Here is a 14686-nt window from a genome sequence, read left to right as displayed (position 1 = left end):
AATTGCAACATAACATGGCATGTGAAATGCAGTTGTGCGTCAGCCAGAAAGACAAAAAACGGAAAAATACCCAAAAGACGACTGAGTGCTGACAGGTCTATAAAAGCTGATAATATAAACGGCGGGCTCTGCAGCGGCCTCTCCTTTAAAGAGTTAAAGGCTGTATATTTATTGCCTCATTAAAGTGTAAAAAAAAAAAACAATGCACAAGCTGTCTTCCTTCAGAAGGTAAGGCTGAGCTGAAGTAAATATCACCTTTCTCTTTCACTCTTTTTCTTTTTTTTTTTTTCCCCTCTCCCTGTCTGTCTTTATAAAAAAATAGTTTCTTTCCTCCTTTCCTTTCTCCACTCATTCAGCGCGGCTTGTTTGGTAATAAGAAACAGGTCGCTCTATTGGTTTGTTTTTGTTTCTTTAGTAAGGCTGTAATTTAGGACTCATGTTCAGTGTCTCTCCACTCCGCTGGCTGCAGAGGCTTAGAGGGTTCAGGCGGAGGAATATAAGTGAGAAGAAAAGGCTTTCCTTCTGAATACAGAGCCGACACAGCTCAAACAAGTTCTGCCATGTGTCATTCAAGACTGATTTAGAGTTTAGGAACTTAAGTCTCAATCAGAGCAGAATTGTGTTCTGGAGATTGACGTTGACGTTTTGTCACAAACAGTCACAGGCCTTTTTCTTTTTTTTTCAAAATTCAAAAATCAAATAATTACCAAATAGTTAACCGCAAGATAGGAAACACATGCTGTTTGTTAAGACCTGACTCACAAGACTTTGTAACAACAGATTTGAGGTCTTTATGAGAGCAAACTAAAAGAGAGGAAGAAGTATTTGATAATTGTTTGTTATGAAAACATGAACATACAGAAAGGAGAATATTGAAAGGATTTTAATGGCGGTGAAGGCTTTATTGATATTGATGGTTAATGTATGGTCATTTGCCTTAAAAGTTGGGTGTAATCTGTCAAACCTAAACAGAACTGTTATTCTACCATTTTAAAGGATATGAAGAACAACTGTTGTTGTTTTAGCATCTTTGCTAGCTGATTTTTGTTTACATTATCTATCTAAATACGTCAACACAGGAAATCTGTACAAGATTGTACTTGAGTACAATTTTGGGGGGATTGTGCCCGAGTGCTTTCATTTTATGTTAAGTATTTCATATGGTTGAAATTAGCTCCAGCTCTATTAGCTACAACAGTCAAATGCTATTTACACATTAATGCATAAGAAAAAATAATCCCATGATGCAATGTTTAACAATCACATGGGCTGTTTGCTTCTATGACAAATAGATGGACTTGATAGTTTCAGTACATTTAGCTGATATTGCTTCAGTACTGTCACTTTAAGGCAAGACTTTTACTTGTAATACAGATCTGAATGCCTTCCCTACTTCTGGTACACTATCGTATGGAGTTGTTTCATCTTGTGATTAACACTTTGTTGTTATTAAAGAAGCAGTCTTGTCTCTTTTTTTTTTTCTTCTTTTCTGTCTCCTCTGCAGAGGATGTGAAGCAGGTCTTCGGCCAGACCACCATCCACCAGCACATCCCCTTTAACTGGGACTGTGAGTTCATACGGCTGCACTTTGGCGCACAGCGGGACAAGCAGCTCAGCTACGGAGAGTTCACCCAGTTTCTCCTGGTAGGATTCCTGTTGACCACCTGCCCCTCTCGGCTCTTGCATGCCGTTTGTCCCCCGCTCGGCTGACATGAAATCACTTTCTTTGTGTTTCTTTAGTTTTTCCTCGTTGTCTCTCTGCTGTATCATGTCTTTGGCCCTTTCTGTCGGTCTGTCTGTCTAACTAACTCTGTCTTACTTCCATTATCCAGTGAGCATCAATGACAGTCAATAAATCTGTATCAACCCAGTTCTGTGCCTGTACACACCGCCTTAACCTCACTTGTTGTTTACAAGCTGTTCATACAATCCTGTCATCTTAACTGTATTGCCATACTTATCTAAACTTGGCCAGACGAATGTGTGCACATGCGGACACACACACACACAGGTTTTCCCGATTCCCTCTCAAACGCAGCCCTCCATATTGACCAGATTAGTTATTAATGAAACACTGAGGTTATATATTTTGGGACATTTTCTGGCATTTGTTTTCCATTAGCTGACGTACACCTAGCATTACTCCCCTCCACCTTCTCTGGAGCAGGTAGAGACACAGTTCTAACCTCCATAAATAGTATAGCTGGAATATTCCTAGTGTATTTGTGGTGTATGAGCCATTTTCCAATACGATGTCTAGACTTAAATCAGGCCTAAGCAGGGAGAGTTGCTGGTGGGGGTAGGAGAGAGGGCCAGAGCTGTGCCAACTTTGCATCCACACTCACCATGTATCTGAATGAGCTTTTTATATTACACTTAACTTAGACCAGATGGCTTACACACAGTGGGCAGCGGCGCATGGATATTGAGACATTGTTATATGTGCGTGCGTCCTCGTGTGTGTGTGTGAGAGAACATACAGTATGTGTGTCTGGACATTTGTGTGGTTCTGTGTATGCATGTTTATCTTGCTTATCTGCTTTGCCGTATTTGTGAGCAGTGGCATGCAAGCTTTGTGCATCTGTGTTTATGTCGGTGTTTGTGTGTGCTTGTTTTTTTTTTCCGTGTGTGTGTGTGTGTGTGTGTGTGTGTGTGTGTGTGTATGTGTACAAGTCTGTGGCGCTGTGGCCAGTAGACGCTGTACTTTGCATTGACAGCGTGCCCAGTCCTCTCCCAGTCAGTCACTCAGTGGTTTCCAGCTCCTCACAGCAGCAAGCCAGCAGCCAGTCACACTCATTGCTCAACATGAAATGCACATTTCCTGCAAATGCTATTTGATCATTTCTCACAGCTTTTGATTCACGCCTTAATAAATGGCAGAAAAAAAGGGAATTCCACGTTGTTACAGAGATATTCAAATTAGAATTTATTTCAAGTGTTGGAAATATTGTCCTGCTTTTCATCTGTTATTACTTGCTTCACTTCAGTCTAATAATATTCATGAAGAAATATTTTATAATGTGATCAATATTTTATTTTGAGAGGTCTAATGCTTCCTCGGCTTCTATTTTAGTGTGTCACATTAATAGGACACATTAATACCACTGTGATGGTGTATTACTTCAATTACAGTGCTTAGGTGCAGGTAAAAATTTTGGTTTTGGCAATTCACTCTTACAGTGTGTTATCACCAACTCCAGTGATTGATGGCGGGGTATGACAACATTTCCTGAACCAGAATTTAAACGTGTGCAATTACTGCATACTTTGTGATTGCACTTCTACCCAACGCGACTTTTGTTAACAGACAAAGCATTTGTAAATGTCAGTCGGGGGAAAAAAAAAGAGTTTGTGCAGCAATAAAAGTTATCAGAGAGTTGTGAAAACAACACAATCACACACACACACACTCACACGCACACACACACAGACACACACCATATTCTGAATATTTGACAGTTATTTTTATAATTCTCTACCACCAAGCTTCCCCCCCCTAAGAATGTTCCCATCCTTTATTTCCTCCCCTTCCTGCCATACATGCATGTGTTTATTGTGTTTTTCTGCCATTGTAACCACGCCACTGCCAGATGCTCACAAGATGGGATTATCGGGGAAAACGTTTGCGCCGCATATTTCTCACAAGGGCTCTCTCTGGCCAATTACTGACTTGATGGAAGCCAGAGATTCTCACCAATTACATGCATTTTTCACGTCTCACGCGTGGACGCCGGCCAAGGCTCAGCTCGCACTGTCGGCGTGGTGTTGTCTCTGGCAATGGTATTACTGATGTCCAGAGAAGTGGCACATAGTAGTAGCCCATATTCTAGATCCTGGCAAGTAAAGGGCTTGAATTGCATGGGGGGGGGGGGGGGAACACCACATATGCCACTTCTTTCCTAAGCACTCAAAAAGTTTTTTCTTTTTTTTTTTTTTGGCATTGTTCAGATTTTAAAAGTCCCAATTATTTTTGACTCCAAAAATCAGCAGACAGCTCTTAACATCACGATAGAGGGCTGACTGGCACATGTAAATGGGGCATTTGTGCCGAAGCTTCTCCTTGTATAGCTTTAGCCCCGTGCTGATAAGAAGCAGAGATTGGAAAAGAGAGATACAATCCTTCTCCACTCATTTCTATTGTTTCAGTTTTGATGAGAGGACGGGAAAAGAATCACAGCCATTGAAAACAGAGGTGGGTTGTCATGTGTTTTTATTTTCATCCAAGGACAATCAACGCGACTGCAAAAGCCTCGATCTAGTTGGCTGTCTGAAGCCCCCAGCTTTATGTCTCCGGCCTCCCTCATTCCTCTCCCAAATAAAAACCACGTCCCTGAAACACACATACAGTTGCAACAAGTTAAGGTTTTAAGAGGCTGAGAATATAAACTGCTCCATCCCCTGGACCACAGTTGTGTTGTTGCTCTGTGCGGTTGGTGTGTGGTTTTTCATAGTTTTGACTGGTCCAGAGAAACAGGATCACTTTTCTGTTGTTGTTGTTGTTGTCATTTACAGATGGACACAAATGCTCATCCTTATATTTGGATCTGCACACAGCCATGCATGTCAAACATTATCTTCTTCACTTTCCTTTTTTTCTTTTAACTTTAAATATTCAGCTCTTCTCCTCCCTTTCCTCTTCCCAGGTTTATTCCACACTAAAGTGTTCTGACCTACTCACAACTGACCGGAGAAGTGAGTCTCGACACTCAGGATGCCGACACCAAAATATCTCACCTTATTTACCTTGGGAGTGTTTACATGTGTCAGTCTCTCTTCGTTTCCTTGCCTTCCACTCACTTATACACTCTCCGGAGCCCCTGCTGTGCTCCTAGGTGATACTGACACATGGCTGCTACATTTGCTGTTTTTTGCAGATCGGGCTCTTTTGTTACAATGTCTATTCTTACTCCCCTCCGGTCTCCACTCAGCTTTGTGTTAGTGTCACTCTTCCCCAGTCGTTTCTCTTGGGTGCTGCAAATGTAGAGTTCGATCAGTTCTGCTGTCAGTGAAATATCACTCAAATTCAACACAACAATAAGTCAAAGCCTCATCGGGTTTTGTGTTGTGGTAATACCACTTTTTTGAGTTCCATTTATAACAATAACTTCTGAATCAATCAATTGAATAATGCCATGCATGTTCGAGATTCAAACAGTCCCCCTTTCAGCACTTTTTGTCCGACGTGTGGCTTAAAGAAGAATGTCCATTCTTCTTGGACAAATTGAACTTATTGTATTTAAACTACTTACTTTAAGAAATGTCATAAAAAAAAAAACATTTACTTGATGAATCTGCATATACACTTTGACATATTTTCATTTTTTATACGTGTTCCTATTTGATATAATCTTATTTTGTGAGATGATGTCAAATGGCTTTTTAAATAGAAAAATAATTCATAGTGTTGCACTTAATATACATGTAAAGCTGTAATGATTATTTTCATTATCAGTTAATCTACTGATTCTATTTTATTTTGTATTAATTGATTAATAGTTTGGAAAAAAATGCCCATTACAATGGACATGCACGTTGAGATATTCAGATTGCTTATTATTCAGTGTACTATCACAGCACTGAAAGATGGGCACAACATCGTCACTTTTGAGAAGCATGAAAAAGGGGATGTATTTAGAAATGTTCTTGTCGATCCATTATTGTGTATATTGTGCATTTTTTAATATCCTTGCTGCTGTAACACACACATTTCCCCTTGGGGATGAATAAAGTATCCATCCATCCATCCATCCATCCATTATTGGAATAATTGTTTCAGCTCTACATATTTGTGGTAAATTACAAAAGAGAATTCAGAAAAGCTCTTAAAACCTCTTGCATGGATGTTTCAGTTAAGTAAACACATTGATATGTACTTTAAAGGAAGTAAGCCTGAATTGGTCATTCAGTTTGTTGGTAATGTGTCACTATATGTCAGAAACCTCTTGAATAGGAATAGAAGAATAAGACTTCATCGGTTTTGACCCAAAGACCATGATACACTGCGAGTGAGTCAACAGCCAACTAGTTGTACCTCACTGCCCTCAAGCTTATGGCTGATTTTTACAACGACTCTTTGTGGATTATTATTGTTCCGATATCCCCGTCTTCAGCTGCAACCAAGTTTTGTGTTGTAAGATGAAGAGGATGTGACGGTGGCAGCGGTTTGTTTACAGCCTCTCTGTAGACTTGTGGTTGCAGGTACCGATAATGGCTGCTAATTTCAAAGGCCTTGTGGGATGAGTCCCCACCACAGCCTGCTGTTGTCCCTGTGGACCTGTGTGTGTGTGTGTGTGTGTGCGTGTGCGTGTGTGTGTGTGTGCATGTGTGTGCGCGTGCGCAAGAAGAGAGACAAAGTGAGCAGTGAGGTGATTAGCCGTCTTGCCTGTGTATGCACATCTGTGTGTGTGTGTGTTTTGTGTTTCTCCCTCAAGTGGGTTTAATGGGGATTTTGGGAGGGTGTGAAAAGCTCAAGCGACACCTCACAGTAGGCAAGCCGCTGTCGGGAGAGGAGGCGAGCGTGAAGCCTGGCCAAACGCCGGCTCCCCTGTAACTGAGAGGGGGAGATGGCGCCAGGGGGCCCATCAAAGCAAATGCTGTGCGTCCATGCATATGTGTTTATATGAGTGACTTTATGTGGATTTTAATTTATGAAGACAACTTAAAAAGGCGTATGACCCGCATATGTGTCCAATAATATGCATCAACTGTATGATCTAACACCTAAACTTCCCTCCTCTCTTCTCCCCCCCTCCCCCTCCTTCCACAGGAGATGCAGCTGGAACATGCGCGGCAGGCTTTTATCCAGCGGGACCAAGCCCACAGCGGCTCCATCTCCTCCCTGGACTTCAGGGACATCATGGTCACCATCCGGCCGCACATGCTCACATCCTTCGTGGAGGAATGCCTCGTGGCGGTGGGTTTTTGTTTGGCTCTGCGGTTCCCTCTTCCGTTTGTTTTACTGTGGTCCAAGACGAGCCAAAGTCGGCTAAATATAGCGAGATCGGTCCCTGCTATTCACCTGCAGTTCTGATACTTTTGTCTTTATTTCAAGTACAAATTGGGTGTTCTCTATGTGGGATCATTTAATTTCACACTGTTGTTTTTATCACGGTACATCTAGAGTCATCATGTGTTAGGGATGGTGTGTTGTAGAAACATATATATATATGTATTTAACCAAATCTTTGAATGGCCAAACGTAAGATGATGGACACTTTGAAACAAACACAATGTCAACGAGTGCTTTTACTTTATACGTGATGCTTGCCACTGATTCAGTTGCTAATGCCAGCTAGGAAGGCAGGCAACCTAACATTGCTCTATTCTCCATAGAAAGGTTAAAAGCAGGACTGTTTTCTTCCATCTCACTTCCTCTTTATTGTCTTTTCTCCGTGTTCATTTCTTTCTCTCACACCCCCACAACCAAACAGCGTGGCTTTCTCTTTCCCTCCAGCTGTCCATCTCTCATTTCGTCCTCTTCCTCTTCACCTTTTTCTGTCACCTCTCATCTGTCCTCTCTCTCTCTCTTTTTTTCCCCCCTCCCTTCATTTTTTTTTTTTTTCTTCCCTCTCTCTCAACCGCCACTCTTTCTCTCCCTCCCTCCCCCGTGTCTCTGTCTCTCTCCCAACATGTCATTAAGTCTAACCTCTCTGGCAGTGTCAAAGCCAAGCAAGGCAAGCTGAATAGGAAGATAGAGACGGAGATAGATGGAGACTGGAGCTTTACAGTCCATCATCTTTGCCCGTGTGTTTGTGCATGAGCAGCTCTGCGCGTGTGCTCTTATTTGTTTTGAACTCTGAGGTGTTTGTCTATTTTTGTGTCTTGTCTTTTCGTTATATGCGTAACTGTTTTTGTAGAGCGTGTGCACGTCTTGCGTCTGTGTCCATGTCTTGCCCGATTTCATAAACACCTTGTAGACTCTGTCATTTTCTCCGCTGTGTTTACCTCACCGACCAGACATCTTGGTGTGCTGTTAGTCCACTCTCTCTCTCTCACACACACACATCAAAAATCCCATAAACACTGCAGACACATTAAAGGTGGTATTACAGCAGAACACAAACAGTGAAACAGCAACCTTTAAGTCACTCACCAACATGGCAAATGATCAGCGCCATACTCTTTTTTTTTAACCCAAATATGGTTCTCTTCTCCCCCTCTGTGAAGGCCTCTGTGTTGGGTATCATGGGAAGATCCATGCCTATAGGCTCATAGATATGAACAGATACAAAAGTGTCTCTCTGTTAGGGCAGTTTCCCCCAAGCCAGAGCCCCCCCCCCCCCCCCCCCCCCTCTTGTTGCAAACACAGTGAGCTGAAAGCGACCTTCCTGAATGTGTCTGTAAAGCAAACAGTGCCATCTAGTGAAAGGAAGCGCTGCATTTTCTATTGCCTGAACCCTCAACGCTGTTCATTTGATACTCTGGCCTAAGCCGAGTACATTTATGAAATGTACTCGGAACAGGCGTTTCTAAACGGACAGCCGTTTGAGCTGCTCCTCTAAGCGTTTGAGAGGCTGATTTGATAAAGATGGGAAGCTGGTTCACATAAAAAAAGAGTTTGTGTGCAGTCTGGAATGTCCACAAGAGCCCAGCGTCTATTTTGAATCTGTTACCTTTTTTTTATTTTCTGTTCTTTTTATCACTTCCTCCACCTCGTAAAAACAAAGTTAATTAAACTCCCCGAGAGTGTTCGTTGTGTGATGGAAAAAGTAGCGGTTGAGACAGGTTTACTTTTCCCTGTGGAGGGACGGTAGAGAGGAACGTTGATGATTAACCACCGCTGTTCGTTGAGATTTCCTTTTGACGTGTGATGTTTTTGCGCGTTTCTTCTGACTTGCACGTAATCCTAATACCGAGATGCGTTTATTCTGTTTTGAGTGTAGTGTGATTGTGTCTGTGAAGGTGGGTTACTTGTAAGATTTTATTACATGTTAAAATATGTGACTCCATCCTTGTCCAGGTTGCGGGTGGCACCACGTCTCACCAGGTGAGCTTTTCATACTTCAACGGCTTCAACTCGCTTCTCAACAACATGGAGCTGATGAGAAAGATCTACAGCACTCTGGCTGGCCACCGCCGAGATGTGGAAGTCACAAAAGGTACACGGGGGGAGAAGAAAAAACACAAAAAAAACACAAAAATCAGATGCCCGTTCATGAGTATATACGAACTCGCATGTAATGAGGTCCTCTAAGACAGACGGCACACGGGACACACACTCGCAAAACAAATGTGAGCTTGCACTGTTTGTTCTCAGATGCACAAACTGTTACAGTCCTACACTTCAAATGTGTTTTCCAGATAATGTACGTCTGTGTGCGCTGAGGGTGGAAACTTGTTTTTGTTTGGTTTTCTTCCTTCCCGGTGGCATTTAAATGGGCACGCTGGATCTGACCCAGCACACGTACTGCATACCCACAATCCCTGATGGAGCCTGTCTTGTCTATGAGACATCCTGGCACTTATCTGAGAACCACTCTTTTTTTTTTTTTGTCTTGGGATGGTTTTGGTTGATGATGAGATTTTCAACTATTCGAAAAAATCAGACAAACAAAATGAGGAATGGTTTATTTGTTAAAAGTCATGTACTCACTTTTCAGGATGCAGTTCAGTGTGCACGCCAGATAGTTAAAACTATTTTATATGATTTATCTTTACTCTCTCATTTAAATTACTGTAGAGCAAAGTTGTAAAGCTACAAGGTGATGGATATTAGGTATTATTATCTATTGATCCGACAGCCATTCTTTATTTTCTCTATTTCTCTCCGTCTCCCATGGTTAGTTTCTTTAAATCGTTATCTCTCTCTCACTTGCTTGCCCCCTTTGCTGTCTCTCATTCCTTTCGTCAGTCCTTGGCAAGAAGCCCAGTTATAGCTTTTTAATGTCTCTCTCTCTACCTTTCTCTGTCGCTTTCTCTCTGACTCGCTCTCTCCTGCTCTGCTTGTCCATTTTGACCTCTCTCTCCGTGGCCTCAGGGCCACTAGTGTAGCCTTATGATGCTATCTGAAGCCTTATCAAGGGTGTGGACCGTAGCCGACCCAAACCAAGAGCCCAAATGCTCCCAGGCTGTTCCCACCATGGGTACACCGAGGCTGGGCTTGGCTCGACCCGTGGTGGCCCGTAGCCAGCCAGACCTCCACAGCCACCACCCTCCGCTCCCTGAGTCATTAAGGCCTCCTCTGGGACTGCAAGTGCTCGGCTCCATGTACCGCTGGTTGGCCGACAAACAACATACTGTACGCACACCCGCATGTATCGAGTGTGTGTGTGTGTGTGTGTGTATTTTGTACCACCCTATTTCAAACATTTATCACATACACACCAGCATTCAGATGCATTAACACAGCCAAGCATGCACACATGCGTAATAATCCTGATTGATTCCGTATGTGCAACAAGGCCACTGTTTGCCTTGGGGACGCCATTATCGTGCTTAACGCCTACACAACAGTGAGTGCACACATGTGTGTCAGTGTGTGTGTGCGTATGTGCACAAGAGACCTTTACGGAACACATCTTTTATTGAGCCAGCAGTGCAGAGCAAATTATGACCGTGCATCTTCGTGAACAGGTTAAAATCGGACATAATGCTTTAAATGCATCTGTTGCAAAACTAATTCCTAATTGACTAATTAGTCCCATCAGACTCAACTGTCCTTTGTGTTTAGAGCTAATTAGTTAATGTTGGCATGCTAACATGCTAACCTTAGATGACGAACATGATAAACATTATATCTGCTAACATCAACGTGTGAGAATGTTTGCGTTCAGCACACATCACAAAGTGCAGCCTAGATCAAGCCCAGCAGATCTTGCTGTAGATGCTTTTTTTCTGTAATAGCATATAAATGTTTGTTCCTTTTTTATGTTTTACATGTTTGTGTGTTTCTTCTCTTTTTTTTAACCCATTTGTAATGAAAAGTGCTGTATAATTCACAATTAATATTATAATACTCCATCAGGCACTCATTAACAACGCACAGCAATTGTCTTAACAAAGGATGGTTTGGAGAGTTTAAATTGAACAACTCTGTGGTATCAATCTTTTTAAGTGCTCTTAGGTTGTTAAGTGTCAGTCTGGAAATCTCAGGAGCGGTGACCAAACTGATATTTTACATCACATTTCTTTTTCTACATCCTCCAGTCAGTTTGAAAATATTAGGTTTGCAGAGGAGAGTGGGTGATGTTTCTTCTGCTGACTGCTGCACAGGTTCATAGCTTACATATATACTATGTGGGAATCTGCTTATCATTTAGTACTCTGTGGGCTAGACCACTTTACAGAGAGGCAGGTAAATATAAAATGTGTATAGAGGTCAGTCAGGTATGTGTGTGTGTGTGTGTGTGTGTGTGTGTGTGTGTGTGTGTGTGTGTGTGTGTGTGTGTGTGAGAAAGAGAGCATGCCTCAGGGGTAAGCTGAGCTTTGGCGGGGTGAATGGCTCCAGTGTAGGACGACTTTGTCACAACCCCAGCCTGCTGCTCTTTGAATAAAGCAGGTCAAACAATGCTGACTCCTCCACTGTAAGCCAGCCTACAGTCAACCTGTTCTTTATTCCACCAACAATAGATCGGGTCTTAAGTTACGGCACGCTAAAACTCCCTCAGAAGAACTCTTGAAGTCTCTCCATGGCCACAATTTCTTTTACATTTTCTCATGATGAATTCAACATGCTTTGACACTTCTCACTTGTAAGTTCCAACCAAGTCACATACTGGTGTGAGTGGCAGAGCCTCAGGGAAAAATCACCATAAAAAAAAAAAAACATTTAAAACTGATTCTAGCAACAGGTCATGCATGTCCAAGCCAACATTATCATTTTCACCTTCCTTTATTCAATCTCTGCAGCAAAGAACATAACAAAATGCAACATTTTACTAAGGGGCACCATCCAAGGACTTAAAGATAGCTACAGCACACACAACAACCGACAATGTATGCAACTGGATTTTTTTTCTCTCCTATTAGCAGTGAATGCACACTCATTACACATATAATGTTGGTGCATTGTATGTAACATAATATCAATTGATGATACTGAGTCAATGATGCAGTATCATGAACGGTTCAATGGCATTATGAATCAGATAAGAATAAAAGAGATGTCACTCACAAGAAACTGCTCTTGTTTGTGATCACAGATTGTGGCTTTAAGTGATTCAGTCATCTCAGTACTACATATTTTGACTTATTTTCATGTCGTAATGACAGGGTTTAATATATCACGCACTCATTAAAATGTATTGTGACAAAGTTAACATACCGACTGCAGATAGATATTAAAAGCAAAATGTTTGTGTACAAATTTGCTCTATTGCTTTAAACCAAAGGGTATATACTGTGTGTGTGTGTGTGTATATATATATATATATATTAATTGATTCATTTAGTTCCTATGCCAAAAAAACACATCTCTTGATCCTAAAATAATCTGGAATTTTAAAATCACTGTTTATTGTGCCTTTATGAGAGGCAGTACATATTGTCTGTACCCACCAAGGTTCCTCGTCACCTGTTCTGTTTGTGATGGTCAGAGACAGAATCCCCAAAGCAGCCAAGGAGTTGAGCGTGTTCAGTTCTGTTTGCTCCATCAGGGCTTGACCCAGCATGCACTGCTGCAGTTTGGATCCAGCTGTGCAGCTACAACATTTTAGATCCGGAGGACGGCCAATTGCCTGCTTTGAGTTAAAAAAGAATTGCTACCTCGACTTAAGGAGTTTGAGATACAAGCTTGCTAGCGAGGATGTGTATAATGGAGCATGAGATGGACAGACAGATTGGTCTCCCGTTCACATTGTTGCGGATGTTGTACCCTTGTACTCCCGTGGTGACATGGAAACTGAGGCTCTTGAGTTACTTGTCAATCTACGCTCCTGTACCAGTGGTCACGAGCTTTGATCTGGTTTCTGAGAGTTTAAATATTCAGAAGGAGCTCAGAGTTTGCGGCTCCTTCGCATTGAAAGGAGGCAGAATAGGTTGCTCAGTGATCTGATCATGATGCTGCCTGAGTGCCTCGCTGTGGAGGTCCCCAGACCCAGAACACACTGGATGAATAATATAAATCCCATCTGGCCTGGAAATACCTGGGGATCCCCCAGATCCAGCTAGAGGATGTGGCTGAGGAGAAAGTCCTCTTTGTTGTTGGAATATCTGCTTTGCTGCCATTACGGCCTGAAGACAGATTGGCAGTGGAAAATGGATGAATTTCCAATTGAGACATTTTTTTATTTTATTTCTTTATTAATGTGTTTCCCCGTTATTTAATCAGTTTGCATTTCTGCAAATGTTGATCTGTATCTTAAAGTGTGGTGCTATAAATACATAAATATCTGTCTTTATTGTAGAGGAGTTCATTGTGGCGGCTCAGAGGTTTGGTCGGGTGACACCCATGGAGGTCGACATCCTCTTTCAGCTGGCTGACCTGTCAGAGCCCCGCGGGTAAGACGGACACACACACACACACACACACACACACACACACACACACACACACACACACACACACACACACACACACACAAGCTTTGATTTAATAGCTTAATTTTGATAATATGACAGCGTTTTGTATATATAACTTGCTTTCCCTATTTAAACTTGTCAAGAGGTGGGTGATACAATCTTCATGGAAATAATTATTAGTAATGTGGATATGATGGCCAAGCTGGTTTAGGCATTCATTCTACGTTTCACTGACAACAAATAAGTACAGACAATTGTAGCTGTGTTGTTAGCTGTATTGGAGGAATAGCATCTCTTTTTTCCTCAGTTAGTCAGGGAGTTGTGGAGGGTAAGTCCATCCCACACTTGCCCCCCACAGCGCACCTTAAGCCCCAGGGTCCATACCTCTGAGAGAGCCTTTTTTTTTTTTCCTCCTCAAACTTCTCTGCAAAGGATCAAAAGAATCAGCCATGACTACGTCAGTGCCAGAGAATCCTCTTTCAGTCCAAAACCAATCCAAACTCTCATTTCTCTTAAAAAATGGGCAATTCCAGCCCCTATGATCCGTGGCACACAACAACTGTATGAGTTTCACATTCCCCCACTTCCTTTGCGTCTGCCTAGCGGCCCAACCAGTGCTCTCATAATTCCTAACCCCGGCCTGAGACACCACCTGATTATTATTTCTGGGCAATGGGATACTTTAATAGCCCTCTCCACTCCCCTTGATTGGAGATGCGAGAGATAATAGCCTCAATATTCCCTCGGCCTGGGAAATCTGTGACCGCCATAGAGATGCAATGGAAAGTGGAAAGACTCAGAAAGGCAGCAGTTTCACATCCAAAGGTTAAATATCTTTGTTATACTTGGATGACGGGATAAAGGAGTGGGAGTTGTCAGTTCCTATAAATCGGTTGTCTTACTCAATCATGCCAGGGACAGGCTTGGATTTTTGAATGCCACAATATTTTCACATGGAACGATGGCAAAGTATCCGTAAACTTCGACGTAACTTCAGACTGACAGATCGCGCTTCCAAAGGTCATGGACTTGGTGATGCATTGATGAAATATTATATTGCTCTGAGAGTTTTTACAACAGTTTAAAGTTACTTGAAACCTCTCACTCTCCCTCCATTCTCTCTCCTCATCAGATGTGTTGGTTTAGTGGACATTGAGCAGATCGCTCCGCTGGAGGAAGGCGCCCTTCCCTACAACTTGGCTGAGGTCCAGAGACAGGTACAGAATAT

General features: G+C 42.3%; 1 protein-coding gene across 1 annotated transcript in view; it reads left to right on the top strand.

Moving 5' to 3' along the window:
• The window catches only part of slc25a13 (solute carrier family 25 member 13), a gene marked incomplete at both ends in the record, with an annotated part of 42417 nt that overhangs the window by 7165 nt on the left and 20566 nt on the right, over nucleotides 1–14686 (top strand). The window contains 5 exons of the mRNA XM_079176442.1: nucleotides 1505–1644; nucleotides 6767–6913; nucleotides 8960–9098; nucleotides 13344–13437; nucleotides 14591–14675. Of these exons, the coding sequence (XP_079032568.1) occupies nucleotides 1505–1644; nucleotides 6767–6913; nucleotides 8960–9098; nucleotides 13344–13437; nucleotides 14591–14675 (605 nt within the window). The remainder of the gene's footprint in view (nucleotides 1–1504; nucleotides 1645–6766; nucleotides 6914–8959; nucleotides 9099–13343; nucleotides 13438–14590; nucleotides 14676–14686) is intronic.

The sequence above is a fragment of the Pholis gunnellus genome, assembly GCF_910591455.1.
Source record: "Pholis gunnellus genome assembly, chromosome: 16".
NCBI lineage: Eukaryota > Metazoa > Chordata > Actinopteri > Perciformes > Pholidae > Pholis > Pholis gunnellus.
This window is presented reverse-complemented; position numbering and strand designations above follow the sequence as displayed.